This window comes from Natrix helvetica (assembly GCF_964273705.1).
Source record: "Natrix helvetica genome assembly, chromosome: 1".
Classification (NCBI taxonomy): Eukaryota; Metazoa; Chordata; class Lepidosauria; order Squamata; family Natricidae; genus Natrix; species Natrix helvetica.
The window spans coordinates 17574909-17593581 of record NC_138548.1 but is presented as its reverse complement, the minus strand read 5'-3'; the positions used below and the strand labels follow the sequence as shown (position 1 = coordinate 17593581).

Below are 18673 nucleotides of genomic sequence, written 5' to 3'. Positions count from 1 at the left end.
GCGCGCACTACAGGCGCTCCCCCCTCCCATTTTTACATGCTTTTTTCGCCCTCCCCAGGCTCCAGAGGCTTCATAGGAGCCTGGGGAGGGTGAAAACAGCCTCTCCTGTCCCCCCAGATGCCTTCTGAAGGCGTCAGGGAAGCCTCCGGACAGTCCCTGAAGCCTTCGGAGCGCTCAAAACGATCCTCCGAGCAAACCGGAAGTCATTTCCGGTTTGCTCGGAGAGTCGTTTTAAGCGTTTCGAAGGCTTCAGGGACTGTCTGGAGGCTTCTCTGATGCCTTCGGAGCGCTCAAAACGACCCTCCGAGCAAACCGGAAGTCACTTCCGGTTTGCTCGGAGGATCGCTTTGAGCGCTCCGAAGGCTTCAGGGACCGTCCGGAGGCTTCCCTGACACCTCCGGAGGGCGTCCGGAGGGGGCGGGGGAGGCTCTTTTCACCCTCCCCAGGCTCCTATAAAGCCTCTGGAGCCTGGGGAGGGCGAAAAATGGCTTTAAAAAAGGCTGAACTCAGCTGGCCAGCGCGCGCATGCCTCGCGTGCCCTGACAAATGGCTCCGCAGACCCTGTACCTTTCCAACATTGACCAGAGAATAGCCTGAATTAAGGGTGGGAAAAGTTGCCAAGAACCAAAAAAGGGTGGGATTAGTGTCCAAAGACAACAGTTTTCAAACTTTATTAGTGCGTCTGATAGTGAGGGAGCCATGTTAGAATTTTGTTTGAAGCCGCTGCTGAAAAATCAAGAGTTATGTAGCACCTTTTTGAGCTAACCAATTTTCTTACAAGGCGTATGCTTTTGGGAAGCCTATATAGCTTGTGTGCATTTTGGAATTGAGTTTCTCTCCCCAGCCTAGCCATTCGGAATTCATACCGTGTATTTTCATGGTGTTCTTTCTTGGCGACACATCTGAAATACGATCATTATTTTAAATTCAAAGAAAGCCTATATTACCGAGTAAAATGAAATCTATTTTAGCAGCAACAGACATGCCCAAACCGGGAATTTGTGCTGATTAGACAGGATGGTTTGATTATCCAGTGTAACCTCAAGAAGAGAAACAGACTAAATGGTGACAGAAGAGGGAAGTGATTTCCGTTTGTTCTCCTATTTGCTCAATGGATTTAGTTCAGGGGGGTGGGGTGTCAAACTCGATTTCATTGAGGGCTGCATCAGGGTTGTGTTTGAACTCAGGGGGCTGGGGTAGGTGTGGCCAGAGTGGGGCACTTACAATAGAATACAATAGCAGAGTTGGAAGGGACCTTGGAGGTCTTCTAGTCCAACCCCCTGCCTAGGCAGGAAACCCTATACCATTTCAGACAAATGGCTATCCAACATCTTCTTAAAGACTTCCAGTGTTGGGGCTTTCACAACTTCTGGAGGCAAGCTGTTCCACTGATTAATTGTTCTAACTGTCAGGAAATTTCTCCTCAGTTCTAAGTTGCTTCTCTCCTTGATTAGTTTCCACCCATTGCTTCTTGTTCTACCCTCAGGTGCCTTGGAAAATAGTTTGACTCCCTCTTCTTTGTGGCAACCCCTGAGATATTGGAACACTGCTATCATGTCTCCCTTAGTCCTTCTTTCTCTTAAGCTAAACATACCCAGTTCCTGCAACCGTTTCTCATATGTTTTAGTCTCCAGTCCTCTAATCATCTTTGTTGCTCTTCTCTGCACTCTTTCTAGAGTCTCCACATCTTTTCTACATCATGGTGACCAAAACTGAATTCAGTATTCCAAGTGTGGCCTTACCAAGGCATTATAAAGTGGTATTAACAGTTCACGTGATCTTGATTCTATCCCTCTGTTGATGCAGCCTAGAACTGTGTTGGCTTTTTTGGCAGCTGCTGCACATGGCTGGCTCATATTTAAATGGTTGTCCACTAGGACTCCAAGATCCCTTTCACAGTTACTACTATTGAGCAAGGTACCACCTATACAGTACCTGTGCATTTCGTTTTTCTTGCCTAAATGTAGAACCTTACTTTTTTCACCATTGAATTTCATTTTATTAGATAGTGCCCAATGTTCAAGTTTGTCAAGATCCTTCTGTATCTTTAGCCTGTCTTCTGGAGTGTTGGCTATTCCTGCCAGCTTGGTGTCATCTGCAAATTTGACTTGTGGCAGCCCGAATGCTCTGCTAGTGAAAACAGGCTCCTGAGCTCCGTTTCTGGCTGTGATGGCCTCCTGCAACCCTCTGCCAGTGAAAACAGGCTCCCGAGCTCTGTTTCCAGCCGCGACAGCCTCCTGCAACCCTGCAGACGGTTGCAGGAGGCCGTCACAGACGGAAACGGAGCTTGGGAGCCCGTTTTAGCTGACAAAGGCACCATGGGCCAGTCCTTCACTGTTTCCAGGGTGGCCCCTCGGGCCAGATCTAAGCACCTCGCAGGTCGGATTCAGCCCACTGGCCTTGAGTTTGACACCCCTGATCTAGTTCATAACCATCCAAATTGGTGCATTGGGGATTCTGCATTGCTGCATGGTTAACTACCAAATGCTTCCTAATTGTGGCATTTGTTCTTTTGTCATTTTTGCCCCAAATAAATCTGCAACAAAAATACCCTTTTAAAAAAAAAGCTTACTACGGTAGATCAGAGTGAAAGCCTCCTTTGATGACACATTGGTGATTTGTAGTGCAGCATTGTTGATGATAATGCAGAAGTAGTAATTCATGCTGTGTTCATTTAAAAAAAAAAACTTTCCAGCACTGGTATCATCTCCCTTCCAGGTACTAATCACTCCGACCCTGCTTAGCTTTTTGAGGTAGCCGAAGATAGATAGCTGCTACCTGTTTTGGAGTCATTTCCATCCTTTAGTTCTCTGGAAAGTGAAGAATTAAAATTCCATCTCCTGCCCAGCACATACCATACATTAAGCCACCACCAACCTAAACCACTGGTCTTAGTACAACGTGTGAACAAAATCAGATCTTTTCCTTTTTTGGGGCTCCTATCAAGTTATTTTTCACAGGCCCTTGTTCTACATTCACTGCGTGTAATATCTTGAAAATCATGTTTTTAATTGTGTCCTTTTATTTTGGCATTGTGAACTGCCCAGAAATTGCTTTCAGGCAGCCGTATATAGCTATAGAAAGTAAATAAATAATGGGCATTGATAAAACATTCAGCAGAAAAACACATTGATGCAATCATTGGTCCGAATGCATCAAGATTATTTTTGGTAGCGTTTTCAGAGAGGTAACTGAGCAAAAAAATAACAAAATGTCTTGTGCCATCTTGGTTAATGCACTGGGAGTAGTTTGTGAAAGCTGATACCATAATACATGTTGGGCTTTGGGATGCTATGAAAGCCTTCATTTTTTTCCCCAATAGGTTGCTTAACTGCATGAAGGACCCGATTGGCAATAGGCATACAAAAAGAACATTAATGCATCTCCTTATAAGATGATGTCAAGAGTTCTTGTTGTGTTTATTATCACGCATTTACTATATAAGTAGTCCTCGACTTATGTCCACAATTGGGGCCAGAATTTCTGTTGCAAAGCAAAGCAGTTGTTAAGTGAATCATGCCGGATTTTATGACGATTTCCTGCTACAGTTGTTAAGCAAACCACTCCAGTTGTTAAGTGAATCATGCAGTTGTTAAGCAAATCCTGCTTCCCCCATTGACTTTGCCTGTTGGAAGTCTGTTGGGAAGGTTACAAGTGACAATCACATAACCCCAGGACTCTACAACTGTCTTAAATGCAGGCTGGTTGCCAAGTGCCTGAATTTTCTCCATGTAACTATGGAGATGCTGTTATGGTTGTTAAGTGGGAGGACTGGTCATAATTAACTTTGTTAATTATGTTAATTAACCGGTGTAACAACAGTGCTGTTGTAACTTTGAATGGTCACTAAATAAATCATTGTAAGTTGAAGAACTATGTGTAACTACAAAAGGGGGAGGGGCGGTACAGGTAGTCCTCGACTTACAATTGAGTCACAAAATTTATGTTGCTAAGTGAGACATTTGTTAAGTAAGCTTTGCCCCATTTTACGACCTTTCTTGCCACAGTTGTTAAGGGAATCATTGCAGTTGTTAAGTTAGTAACACGGTTGTTAAGTGAATCTGGCTCACCCAATGACTTTACTTGTCAGAAGGTCGCAAAAGGGGATCATGTCAGGGGTGGGTTCCGGCAGTCTCTATTGCTGGTTCGCTTGTGCACATGTGCAGAGCAATAAAAATTGTTCTGCACATGTGCAGAAGCAAAAAAACAAGATGGCGTCGCCTACGGCGCCACACGGAGAAACCAGTTCAGGGGGCGGGGCAGGCCTGGGTTGGTGTCAGTTTCAGCGGCCCAGGCCGCCAAACCACTACTGGTTCAGCCGAACCGGTCCGAACCCATCACTGGATCACATGATACTGCAACCGTCATAAAAGTGAGTAAGTTGCCAAGCATCTGAATTTGGATCACGTGACTCATCGCCATAGGGATGCTGCAACGGCCAAGTGTGAAAAACGGTCATCAGTCCCTTCTTCCAGTGCTGTACCTCAGGGGTGTCCAAACTTGGGAACTTTAAGACTTGTGGACTTCAACTCCCAGAATTCCCCAGCCAGCATCCCAAGTTTGGACACCCCTGCTGTACCTGTATTGTAAATCTGCTGGTAAACTTGTTTCTGGGCTGGATGTAAACAAGAAAAAAGGGGAAAAAAGGGATGGACCAATGAAATAGAAGCTGCGTCACAGCTCACGGTTTAATTTAATTTCAGTATTTCTAGACCCCCCCCTCTCCCCGAAGGGACTCGGGGCGGTGTACAGGTGTGTCGTTAAAACGAATACAAAAGACGAATATCCCATACCCTTAAAAACGAATTAAACCTCATACAACTGTACAAAAAGTAAAAATTAAAAATTAAATTAAAAACAACTAAAAGTATACCCCTAGAAAATTTAAAAAATGCAGGCTGAGGAACTAAAATTGGGAATTAGGAATTAGGCCAGGCCGGCTAGATTGAACAAGTGGGTCTTTAGTTTCTTACGGAAGGAGCGGAGGTCGGTGATAGTCCTGATATCTGGGGGGAGGTCATTCCAGAGGGTCGTGCCCATCACAGAGAAGGCCCTACTCCTGGGCGTCGCCCGCTGGCATTGCCTAGTGGACGGCACCCGGAGGAGTCCCTCTCTGAGAGCGAATCGGCCGAAGGGATGTATGGGGCAGGATACGATCCCGCAAATAACTAGTTTCACATAGTGTTATTCCACTGTTAAAATCTCAGACAGTAAGGAGAAGCTACTAAACATTTTGATTGCTTTTGGTTAATCAACATTTCTCAAACTTGGCAACTTTATGATGTGTGGACTTCAGGTCCCAGAATTCAGTTCTGGAATTGAAGTCCATGCATCTTAAAGTGGCCACGTCTGAGAAAACATTGGCTTGTATGCTTTCTTCTTTCAGGTTTGCCTTCTTAAAAGAGACTTAAAAAAAAAAAATTACTCAACAACCATTGCCTACATTTGTGCACCGTACACCGTACGTCTGTTACAGGAATTGTGAGATGAGTCTATCAGCCCTTTCCTGCCGTTTGAAAGAACCTAACCAGAGATTACTGGAAATGAAAAATTCATGTTTCATTTAATTTATATAATCCAGCCCTTTTGCAAAATTCAATTTTGGTTAGTGTGGTTACATTAATATTTTAAAGTTGGAATAAGTCAGCAATGGAAAACAGCTGAGGGGCTGGTGGTTGTAACTAACTCTGCTTCCCAAATTTCAGAAGGCAGAAGGAAACTTTCAAGTGCCAGAATTTTGGCCTCCAATTTTCAGTGAATTTTTAAAAAAAAGATTTGCAGTGGAAGTGAGAAATCTCCCAGATATTTCCATCCCCACCTTTAATTTTTGAAAAGCAAAACATGGTGTTCTGTTTTGGCCACTTTGCAGCCAAAATTCAGTGATGCAATCTCCTTTGGGACCTCATTCAGTCCATGGCTTGGCATTTCTATTTAAAACGGTTTTCAAACTGGGCAACTATAACGTGTGGACTTCAACCCCCAGAATGCTTATGGTGGCTGGGGAATTCTGGGAGTTGAGGTCCGCATATCTTAAAGTTGCCAAGTTTGGAAAACAAGGATCCAGAGAGTGGAAATTGTTTTAATAAAACATTTCTTCTCAACCTTTGTTACATTAATATTACTCCTGAAACAAGGAGGCCTGGTGGAGAGGGAGGTTTTCTTACATTTGTATCTCAGAATGGTTTTTTTTTTATAAAATTAATCCTAGCTCTATTGATGTTGTACAACTTAAATAAGCAGTAGATTTTCAGTGCGGAAAGCAGGGTCACGTTGACCTTTGATTGCTATCTCCAGTTGTGTGAGGAAGCCAGCCGTGCCAAGTAACTCTTTTCAGAGGCCAAATCATTTTGGCACTGGGATGGAGTGGTAATGCTGGCTGTTGGTGGAATGCCTTCAAGAGTTCAAAAGGAGATTCAGATTTTAAGTAACAGCAGCAGGAATGTCCTCTCTCCTGATACCATTGCTTTTTGATTATCTGTTCACTTGGAGAAACTTCAAAAAGACTCTGCTTAAACTCTGAATCCTTTGGCTTTAGAATCATTCTAAATAACCAAAGGGAGAGATTTCCTTATCTTGTTACCTTAAGGGTAGAAATGGTCTATGTAGCCTCTGGAAGACTAGGATGGGACCGGTCTACCTGATCTTCAGCAAGCCAGGAAGGTGTTCCAATATCTCAGGGGTTGCCACAAAGAAGAGGGAGTCAGGCTATTCACCAAAGCACCTGAGGGCAGGACAAGAAGCAATGGGTGGAAACTAATCAAGGGGAGAAGCAACTTAGAACTAAGGAGAAATTTCCTGACAGAACAATTAATCAGCAGAACAACTTGCCTCCAGAAGTTGTAAATGCTCCAACACTGGTTGTTTCTAAGAAGATGTTGGATAACCATTTGTCTGAAGTGGTTTAGGGTTTCCTGCCTAAGCAGGGGGTTGGACTAGAAGACCTCCAAGGTCCCTCCCAACTCTGTTATTCTATATCTTCTAAGGGTTGGTCTACTGGGCCTCTGGAGGGTTAACCAGTGGCCCAACTGCACAGTGACACTAAAGCACCCACAAATTTGTCAAATTTCAATCCCACTGGGGTAACGGGTCCCAGATTTTGGTTGCATTCTGTAAATTCACCCATTTGCGGTACCTTGGTTCAAAAATTGTTGCCTCACAATTCAGAGTTTTGTCCAGTTAAGGGTTATAGACACAAGAGTTTTTAGTCATATATATATACCCATTGGATCATCCTTTGAGAGAAAAGTAGCGCAGTCTGATATGATCAGAGTGAACATTAATTTTTAGCTGGCCGTATTTTTTTTTAATCCCAATGTAGGAGAGTCCTGTGATCATCTCAGAAGAATGTATACCTTGATCACAGGGCTTCATCAATTCCACCGCTTTGTCAATAAAACTGGTCTGAATATCATGGAAGTTTCAGTTCCACATTTGTTTTACACGTTCTTTAAGTTAGCGGATTTTAGGTACTTTGATTCAAAAATTGTTGCAAAAAATAACGCGTGTCGGCTAACATGATAGCATAAATTGGGTAACAGATAATCACAATGAGAACTATAGTTGTATATAGATGCTGAGGCATGGCACAATTTCCCAACGTTATCATACCATCTTGTATGTGTTGGAAATTAATATCTGTCACGCTAAAACCGCTGTACTCACATGGTCTCTCACCATGATTTAAACAGAATGACCTAGTTGTAAATCATACTAGGAGCAACTTAGGGCAACGGGCTTCCTACTGTAGAAGTTCATCCTTTGCTATAAGGGAGGGCAGGGTTGGGTGTGGTGCAGGAACACAAGAGAGCTACATAGCCTGTCAAAGGGCATACTTTTAATCTTGTGAATAAACTTTTAAATATATAACATTGTTGTATCTGAGCAAAACCAAGCATTTTAACCAAGTAAAACAGGGCTACAGAGGTTTGGGGAGGCCTTGATTTGCCTTACACACTCATCCAGGGGTGAAATCCACTTATCTTTGCTACCGGTTCAGTAGCAATTTGAGCGCGCATGCACCTTCCACACATGTGCAAAGCGTCAAAATGACGTCCGGGCGGGTGGGCGGAGTCTGCTATCAAGCACGGCTGGCGAGTAAGCGAACATCGAAGGGGGGAAACCGCTGTGCCACGCGATTTAGGTTAGCTAGAAAGCAGGAAATCCTGCTTTATAACTAATATAAATCGTGCTACACAGCTGATCATCGGAAAAACCGGTTCACCCAAACCTGTAGCATTTTTTTTTACTACCGATTCGGGCGAACAGCTGGCATCTTGGCTACCGGTTCGGATGAACCGGTCCGAACCGGTAGCATTTCGCCCCTGCACTGGGTCCCAGGTTTGATCATTGATAGCTCTTGGTTCAGTTGGGAAAGGGCTCCAGATTGATTATGGTCAATCCAGGTACAGGAGCTTCCCCATTGATTTTGCTTGTCAGGAGGTCCCAAAAGGTGATCACATGACCCTGGGACACTGCAATCGTCATAAATACATGCCAGTTGAATTTTGATCACATAATCATGGGGATGTTGCAACGTTTGTAAGAAAAACGGTCATATATCACTTTTGTTAGTGCCATTGTAACTTTGAACAATCACTAAACAAGTGGATGTAAGTCGCCCTGGCGTACTATGTCACATCCACTCAGTGCTCCACTAAGCAAGCCATAATTCCCTGTCTGCCATTTTTGGCATAGAGATGTGTTGTTGTATAGGGGTCTTTGTAACCTGTTTAACTTGTCTATCCAATCTCCCATGAATGCTTCACTCCATCCAGCAAGGACCCTTTCTATGGTGATAAACAGCCCTTAGGAGACACCCGAGTGTTGTGTGGTGTACTTACAAGAGATGTGGTACTTCTGTCCTCTCTACTTGTCTTCTCCTCCTCCTCCTCCACCTCCTTCCTCTTCCTCTCCTCCTCCGTTCTCCTTCTTTCTGCTTCTCCTTCTTTCTCCTCCTCCTCCTCCTCCTCCTCCTCCTTTTATTATTATTATTTGTTTGTTTCTTTGTTAAATTTATCTGCCACCTGTCTCACCATAGAGCTACTCTAGACGGCTTACAATAATAAAAAGGAAGAAAAACGAAAAGGGTGTGTAAACAGAAGTAAAACAACGGAACAATAAAACAAAGAATAAAAGAATGGCTGAGAGGATACGAAATGGGTGGCAAATAAATTTTTATAAATAAGTAATGGCAAAGGAACACAATGATAACAAATACATCAATATGATGACCTAAAAGTTGGACAGGTGGAGAGCAGAAAGCAAAAGGGGGAGGAGATATACTCTAGCATCAATCTAGCAGCCACCTCCAATGTGAACTTCATGCAGACTCCATGAGGCTGCCTATCTCCCTCCCTGTGTGTGTGTGTGTGTGTGTGTGTGTGTGTGTTTGAATGCCCCTGTGCCCAGCATGAGGTGGTTCCCTTTCCTCCCATCGCTTTTCTCTGAAATCAGTTTTTTTTTTTGACAGTGTTGTTTGTCTTTTCAGCTGCTCCTTAGTCAGACCTTCCAGCTCAGATTTGTTGTGAAATTAAGCAGCCCATTTCGTTTCCTTTCCCTTTTCCTGAAAGGAAACTCTTAACTATCCTCTCTCGTTGGGGTTGGAAGGCTCACTGGGGAAATCTCTGTTTCTTCAGTTGAAGCAAAGCACCTGGGACAACGGCCAAGAAGCTTGGCTGAAGCCAAAAGCTGGAGAATCCACCTCTTCCTGGGTTTCAACCTTGTGGAGATCGGGGCAGATGCTGACAGGGGCAGTCCCTCAGTGATGGGTTGCTAACCGGTTTACTACCAGTTTGCTCATGTTCTCATGCGCGCTTCTGTGCATGTGTAGAAGTGTCCAGGTGTGGGTGGAGCCTCCTGCTGCCGCCATGATCGGTTCGGCTGATCCGGGCCGAACCAGGAGCAACCCATCTCTGATTCCCCTTCTTCTAGACCAGCGATGAAGAACCTTTTTTGGCTCGTGTGCCAAAAGTGGGGGGAGCACAGAGGGGTCGTGTGCAGGCGTGCCGCACCCATAATGCAATGCGCAACACCCCCCCAGTGCACATGCGCACACTACAGGCGTGACCCCCCATTTTTTGCATGCTTTTTTTGCCCTCCCCAGGCTCTAGAGGCTTTATAGGAACCTGGGGAGGGTGAAAACAGCCTCCCTCCCCCCCGGAAGCCCTCCAGAGGCTTCAGGGACCTTCAAGACGCTTCCCTGAAGCCTCCGGAGCAGTCAAAACGAACCTCCAAGCAAACCGGAAGTCCATTCCTGAAGTTCTGGTTTGCCCGTAGGGCTGGTTTTTTGTGCTCTGGAGGCTTCAGGGAAGCTCATGAAGCCTCCGGAGGGAGGGGGAGGCTCTTTTTGCCCTCCACAGGCTCCTATAAAGCCTCTGGAGCCTGGGGAGGGCGAAAAATGGCTTTAACAATGGGTGAAAGCTGGTCAGCGTGCACATGCGGCTCCGCATGCCACCTGTGGCACGCGTGCCATAAGTTCGCCATCACTGTTCTAGACTAATGTGTCCAACCTTGGCAACTTGAAAACCTGTGGACCTCAACTCCCAGAATTCTCCAGCCAGCTGGGAATTCTGGGAGTTGAAGCTCAAAGCTGCCAAGGTTGGACACCCTTTTCTAGACCTACTTATAGCTAGCTTGAATTTTTGCTGGTAGCCCTGAATCTGGCGCATTGTGTCCCCTCTTCTCTTCGGACAGAGATAACCTGGTGTCCAAGCACAGGTATCTTTGTTCCTGCAAATGGAATCCATCACCCATCGACTCCTCAGGGTATTATGGGTGACAGACAATGTCTCTGCTCAAGCTGGAGAAATGGCTGACAGGCGGTACCTGTTCAACTGCGAAGCCTCCTGAGGCAGATTTTCCTTAAAAGAAAATAGAGCAATTTGCCCTCTGTGCTTGTATGAAACATAGCGTTTTAATCAGTTCGGCTGAACCGGTAGTGGTATTTTTCCCTGGGTCGCAGAACCGGCAGCGACCCGGGCTTGCCACGCCCCCGAACCGGTTGCCTCGCCGGTTCTGATGTCGCCGCCATATTGTTTTGTAGTGACCGCGCGTGCCCAGTTCACTGTAAATTGTTCTGTGCATGTGCAAAACGCGTGCAAAATGAACTGGTAGTAAAACCAGCAGCAACACACTCCTGGTTATAATATACTGAATTCCATGAAGGAAAGATAGTATGGAACATCAGGTGGTTTTTATGATAAGAAAAATATTCAAAAATATTTACTATTGTACAGTATACCTGTACAGTAGACTTATAACCATTCATTGAGTGACTGTTCAAAGTTTAAAAAGTGAGTTATGAATGGTCCTCATACTTATGTCCATCACTGCCTGCCCATGATCATATAATCTAAATTTGGGCCCTTAGCAACTGGCATGCATTTATGATGGTTGCAGTGTCCTGGGGTCATGTGGTCATTATTTGTGACCTTCCCTGTTGCTTTCCAACAAGCAAAGTCAATGGGGAATACTGGATTCGCTTAATGACCCCTTGGTTCAATTAACAACTGCAATGATTCACTTAATAACCATGCCAAAAAAAAGGTAAAATAGTGTGACTCACTTAACAATCAACTTGCTAGGCAATGGGAATTCTGGTCCCAATTGTGGTCGCAAGTCAAGGACTGGTGTGGCTACTGTTGCTGTTACTGGCATTCAATTGCACAGGCATCAAAACATTTTAGTCAAATTTAATGAAATGAATAATAAGACCAAGTGGGGATAATATTCCCAGGAATGCCTGGTGGTGAAAACTTTTAGAGAAACATCCTTGGGCTTTGATGCAGGCATTGACATTTCCTTCTATAAATAGGTGAGTAGGCCTGGCTTCAGCCCTGAAAGAGTTCGCGTATGGCTTTCAGTGTTCTGGAGCAATAGCAATAGCACTTAGACTTATATACCGCTTCACAGTGCTTCACAGCTCGCTCTAAGTCAGGGGTGTCCAAACTTGGGAACTTTAAGACTTGTGGACTTCAACTCCCAGAATTCCCCAGCCAGCCATGCTGGCTGGGGAATTCTGGGAGTTGAAGTCCACAAGTCTTAAAGTTCCCAAGTTTGGACACCCCTGCTCTAAGTGGTTTACAGAGTCAGCCTATCGCCCCCAACAATCTGGGTCCTCATTTTACCCACTTCGGGAGGATGGAAGGCTGAGTCAACCTTGAGCAAGTTAGTCTCGAACTCTTGGCAGTGGGCAGAGGGCAAGATTGCATTTTAGCCAGTGGTGAAATTCATTTTTTTAAATTACTGGTTCTGTGGGCGTGGCTTGGTGGGTGTGGCAGGGGAAGGATATTGCAAAATCTCCATTCCCATCCCACTCTGGGGCCAGCCAGAGGTGGTATTTGCCGGTTCTCCGAACTACTCAAAATTTCCACTACCGGTTCTCCAGAACCTGTCAGAACCTGTTGGATTTCACCTCTGATTTTAACCCCAGTGCCATCACGGCTCGTTGCCTCCGTGATCAAGTGGTTGAGCACTCTATGTCCGGACATGTGATCACGGAGGGAGGGGTGACAATCAGAACTTCAAATCCACGTCATAAATACCCCCATAAATAGGTTTGTTAGAACTTCAAACAGTTGTTAAGCGACCAATCACAAGTCGAGGACTATCTGTAAAGTGACAAGATGAAGAGTAGGGCCTCAGGTGTCTTGATTCTAAAATCAGGCAGGTTTCTGTGAACCTGGCAATCCAACCCACGTCCTTTTGTTAGCTTGATAGGAATAGAGCAATGTTTCCAAGCACAGCTTATGCCTGACCACTATTTCTTTCTTTTTTCTTAATTCCTTACCTTCAGGATGAATTCCATCCTTTCATTGAGGCCCTCCTCCCTCATGTCCGGGCCTTCGCCTACACCTGGTTCAACCTCCAGGCCCGGAAGCGCAAGTACTTCAAGAAACACGAGAAACGGATGACGAAAGATGAGGAGCGGGCTGTGAAAGACGAGCTGCTCAACGAGAAACCGGAAGTGAAACAGAAGTGGGCTTCGCGCTTGCTGGCCAAGCTGCGCAAGGACATCCGTCCCGAGTACCGGGAGGACTTTGTGCTCTCCATCACGGGGAAGAAGCCCTCGTGCTGCGTCCTCTCCAACCCCGATCAGAAGGGCAAAATGCGCCGAATCGACTGTCTCCGCCAGGCTGACAAAGTCTGGCGTCTCGACCTCGTCATGGTGATCCTCTTCAAAGGAATCCCCCTGGAGAGCACCGATGGGGAACGCCTTGTCAAGGCCACACAGTGCAGCAACCCTGTCCTCTGTGTCCAGCCACACCACATCAGTGTCTCGGTCAAGGAGCTTGACCTCTACCTGGCATATTTTGTCCGCGAGAGAGGTAGGCTATCAAGCTGGTTGTTACCTATGATGGGGCCTATTCAGGAAGGAGTTTTTCTCAGTCCTTAGCTATGATATTGTAGGAACCTGATGGGGCGGTCAAACGCATTATCAGTCATGAGTCTCTGTGCGCCCACAAGAGATCTAACTCTAGCCCACTTTGAATACCTTCTTAATTCCTGCTCATTTTCCTTGGCAGTTAGTACAGGTAGTTCTCGACTTACAACAGCTCATTTAGTGACTGTTTGAAGTTACAGCCCTACTGAAAAAAGTGACTTATGACCATTTTTCACACTTACGACCATTGTAGCATCCCCATGATAATTTGGATGTTTGACAACTGGTTCATATTTATGATGGCTGCAGTGTCCTGGGCTCATGTGCTCCCCTTTTGCAGCCATCTGACAAGCGAAGTCAATGGGGAAGCCTGATTCACTTAACAACCGTGTTACTAATTGTAACAACTGCAACGATTCACTTAACAAATGTGGCACATAAAAAGGTCATAAAATGGGGCAAAATAAATTTCTCACTTAGCATAAAGTTTGGGCTCAATTGTGGTCATAAGTTGAGGACTGCCTATAGCTCAGATCATTGTAGAGAGCTTAAGCTTGCAGTAAATATACTCATTTGAACTGTTTGAATCTCCTGATTTTCCTGGTGCTTGACAGATGCGGAAGGAAACTTACTGATTCAGAGGACAGGACACTAGAGCTATAGGTCATCCTCGGCTTACGATCACAGTTGAGCTCAAAATTTATGTTCGGTCACAAGTGGGAGAAACAGTCATGTTACATTTTTCAGAGCTGTTGTAACTTTGAACAGTCACTAAATGAAAGGTGGGAATTCAAGGACTGCCTGTATACCAAGGCAGTCCTGTAATGTTCTATGAGGCCTGGAAGAATGTAGTTGACATTGTGAAATGCAAGAGGTTTGGTTTCATGAGTCATGAGTCAAATCTACCCTGTTTCCTTGAAAATAAGACCTCCCCGGAGAATAAGCCTAATCAGGCTTTTGAGCACATGCGCTAAAATAAGCCCTCCCCCAAAAATAAGCCCTCTCTGAAAATATTGCAACACAGCAGCAGCCATGAGGTGACCACACTCACTGCCTCCTGAGCCTCAAAAATAATAAGACCTCCCCGAAAATAAGGCCAAGCGCTTATTTCAGGGGTCAAAAGAAAATAAGAACCCTGTCTTATTTTCGGGAAAACACGGTAAGTCTAGTTATCATCCTGTCATTAGCCATGAAAATTGGTAATGGAGTTTTTTGGTTCAGAGATAGTCTGCTGCTGAATAAGAAATTAAGAAACTCAGAAGAAGCTTATCCAGAGAAGATGGTTTTGTGTCCCTTTTCGGGGTCTGCACGTGGCACCACATGGATCCCTGGTTAGAAGCAGCAGATGGGTTCAGTAGTCTAAGCCAGCAAGGTTCTTTTAATGGAAGACAATGGCAATTAAGCCATGATTGTTACAGAAAGAAGTGTCATGTTTAGTGGTTGTGTCTCTTACTGAGTATGAAATACAGTTGCGGTCCTTTGCTTTCTATTCTGTTGGTGGCCTTTTACAGATAGTCCTTGACTTACAAGCATTTGGGACCTTCCCAGGTTCTGACAAGCAAAGTCAATTTGGAGGGGGACGGACGGACACCAGTTTCCCTTAACTGCCAAATGACTCACTTAATTGCAATGATTTGCTTAAGAAGTGGGACAAAAAAAGGTTGTAAAATCAGACATGGCTCATTTAACAACCGCCTTGTTTAGCAACAGAAATTCTGCTCCCAACTGTGGTCGTAAATCAAGGACTACCTGTAAAAGGCACCTCAGTGGAAAACTTTTCTGTCTGGGTGAATATCCTTTTGTAGCACCGTACTTGGGGCCTGATGGGATGCAATGGCTCAGTGGCTAAGACGCTGAGCTCGTTGATCAGAAAGGTGGGCAGTTTGGCAGTTTGAATACCTAGCGCTGCATAACAGAGCGAGCTCCCGTTACTTGTTCCAGCTTCTGCCAACCTAGCAGCATGTAAAAATGCAAGTAGAAAAATAGGGACCACCTTTGGTGGGAAGGTAACAGCATTCTGTGCGCCATTGGCATTTAGTCATGCCGGCTACATGACCATCTACGGACAGCGCTGGCTCTTTGGCTTTGAAACGGAGATGGACACTGCCCCCTAGAGTCAGGAACGACTAGCACATATGTGCAAGGGGAACCTTTACCTTTACTTGGGGCCTATCATAGTTTCTGGGGTATTTCGGGAGCGGATATAATACAACATGCAACTCCAGCGCAGTGGTTTGTATGCATTACAGAGTGTTTTGGACACATGCAGAAGAAATTGAACATACCTGCTTAGTTTCCTAAGAGAATGTTTCTGTAGAATACTTTGTGCTGCGATTAATTCTGTAGCAGTGGATAATTAATTGTGGGATTGGGTCTCTGAAGGTAAGAATATTTGAAAGTTACTGGATTTATGTCAGGAATCAAATCCCTTTCAGTTGCCCTTATGCAAATTGGCTTCCTGAGACTCATTAAGGCCATAACTGAATTAAAACCAAGGTTTCTTGCAAAAACCATCTAAGTAGTGCAGATCTAAAGTTTTATAAGCCAGCTGCCCCCCTCCCCTCCCCCGAGTTCATTAAAGTCTTCTAAATAAAAGCAGGCATTTTACTTTAGAATTTGGACTTCGCATTTGCTTTCATCAAGAACTCTTCTGCCTTGTTTATTGACATAGCAGGGGGTTGGACTCAAGGACCTCTAAGGTCCCTTCGAGGTCTATTATTTTGTATTCTGTTGCATGAAGCAAACCAACATTTCAAGCCTTAATGAGGTTGTTTACCAGCTACAGGTGTTTTTTTGGGGGGGGGCATTGGTGGTCAGAAATAGCAAGGGGGGGGGGGGTGAATGAAGTATCATGGAGTGTCAAACCCCACCACTTATGTCCATACATCATTTCAAAGGGGCAGGGCTTGCATTGTGATACTCCTTCTGCAACCCTGCTGGATTTAACTCTCCCAATGCCATTGGATATCACAATTTGGGGGGGGGGAATAACCCCTCCATCTGACTTCGTTAGTAGGTAAGATAGACGTGTCCTCTGGTTGGATAATAATGAGGGTTACCTTAATTTATGTTACCTTCAAGGTCTTAGGTTTGGTCCCCAGATTTCTCCAGGTGAAAAGGGGTCAAGGAGAAGCCCCTTTGCATCCTGGAGAGTCAGAATAACTGAGTGGGAAGGGACCTTGGAGGTCTTCTAGTCCAACCTCCTGCTCAAGCAGCAAGCCTTATATCATTTCAGGCAGATATTTGTCCCAGTCATAATGGAGAATATTTGTACCTCAGGATTGGCATGAGGGGTCTTTGGCGCTCTCTGACCTTGCTTGTTTTCTTACAGACGTTTCATTACCTAAACTATGCAACATCATCAGTGCTAGCGAGGAGTGTAGTTTGCTGTCAGTTTATATTCTGGTAGCTTGCCTATCTGTGTTGGTTGGGCTGTTTACTGTTGGCAGTTTCTTGATTGGGGTATTACAATACAATGCAATGTAACCCCCTACCTAGGCAGGAAACCCTATACCATTCCAGACAAATGGCTATCCAACATCTTCTTAAAGACTTGCAGTGTTGGGGCATTCACAACTTCTGGAGGCAACTTCTGTTCCACTGATTAATTGTTCTCACTGTCAGGAAATTTCTCCTCAGTTCTAAGTTGCTTCTCTCCTTGATTAGTTTCCACCCATTGCTTCTTGTTCTACCCTCAGGTGCCTTGGAGAATAGTTTGACTACCTCTTCTTTGTGGCAACCTCTGAGATATTGGAACACTGCTATCCTGTCTCCCCTAGTCCTTCTATTCATTAAACTAGACATACCCAGTTCCTGCATTGTTTACTTGATTGTTGGTCTGATGCTAACCTTGGAGTTAATCTCTGCTGATCTAGGTGCTGATTGATGATAGACAGGTTCTTGGGTCTTTCTATTCCTTTTGGGGCTGGATGATGGTCTTTTTCAACCAGCCCAAATATTGGTCCAATCTCTTCTTAGAAATCTCCAGTGGAGCATTCACAACTTCTGGAGGCAAGTCGTTCCACTGATTCATTGTTCTGTCAGGAAATGTCTCCTTAGTTCTAGGCTCCGTCTCATCTTGATTAGTTTTCATCCTTTGCTTCTTGTCATGCCTTCAGGTGCATCTTTGTGGCAGCCCATCAGATATTGGGGCACTGCTATCATGTCACCCCTAGTCCTTCTTTTCATTAAACTAGACATACCCAGTTCCTGCAACCGTTCTTCATATGTTTTAGCCTCTAGTCCTCTAATCATCTCTGTTGCTCTTCTCTGCACTCTTTCTAGAGTTTCAATGTCTTTTCTATATCCTGGTCGATCAAAACTGGACCATCTGGGACTTCCGGTTCCGGCGGCTACGGCGACAGGCAGATCGCTGCCTGCTCCAGCTCTCCCGGTGGGCTTCCCCCGCTTCTGGGGGGGCACAAGACGCCTTGGAGGGGCGTCTTGCCGAAGGAACGGCTCGCGGAGGGTCCTGGCGTCGGCGGCGGCTGGCGGGGGCTCCTCCGCTTCGTTCTAGGCATCGGGGAGCAGTTTTGGAGGACGTGCGTGCGCACGCGTCTCGCCCCATGCCGATCGGAGAACACACTTCCGAACGAAGCAGCGGCAGTATGGTGAGAGGCTTCCTTTCTGCATTCCTTCGCTTTTGAATTGATGAACTTTTCAGCACTTTTAAAAAGTTAAACTTTCGGATCCCTGCTGGAGGTGCGGCTAGAGGGAGGGGGATTTCCCCCCCTCCCTCGGACAAGCGGCTTGAAAAGTCTTTCCTTCCATCCCCAGAGAGGAGGAGGGGGGAGAGCCAACTAATGATGCCTCACCCCTATAAAAGTGATTTTCATTCGACCTAGCTCCAGAACTAATGGATGAACTGAGAACTTTTTGAACTTTTAAAAATTTTACTATGCCTCTGAGCCCAAAGCTGGCAGGGCAAGATGGCACACTTCCGTTGTCTTCATGAACTGTGAAACCTGACTCCACCTTTAAAATTCAGGCTTCCGGTCTTTGTCTCCGAGTCACCCAGAGGAATTTCTTGTGGATTGCTACTTTTTGAACTCTTTGGAGAAAAAAAACTTTCATCTACTGCTAGAGTGACTAAAGAAATCCCCATCTGTTTGGATCCTCTGCCTTCTGAATTCGCCTGCCTGCTCTACCTCTCCAGCTGCCCAGTCTCTACTTTGACTGATCTCCTTGCTTCATAAACCATGTCTCCAAAAAGACCACCTCCTGGAAAGCCTGGCTTTGCTACTTCTGCTCCAACGTCTGCAACGTCTAGTCCAGCTACACAGTCAAAGATAT

At 45.3% G+C, this 18673-nt stretch overlaps 1 protein-coding gene across 3 annotated transcripts in view; it reads left to right on the top strand.

Annotated features, from left to right (window-relative positions):
- NFIC (nuclear factor I C) overlaps positions 1-18673 on the top strand; it is a 179951-nt gene that overhangs the window by 63106 nt on the left and 98172 nt on the right. For all 3 annotated transcript variants that reach the window (XM_081959272.1, XM_081959273.1, XM_081959271.1), the window contains exon 2: positions 12794-13325. In XM_081959272.1, the coding sequence (XP_081815398.1) occupies positions 12794-13325 (532 nt within the window). The remainder of the gene's footprint in view (positions 1-12793; positions 13326-18673) is intronic.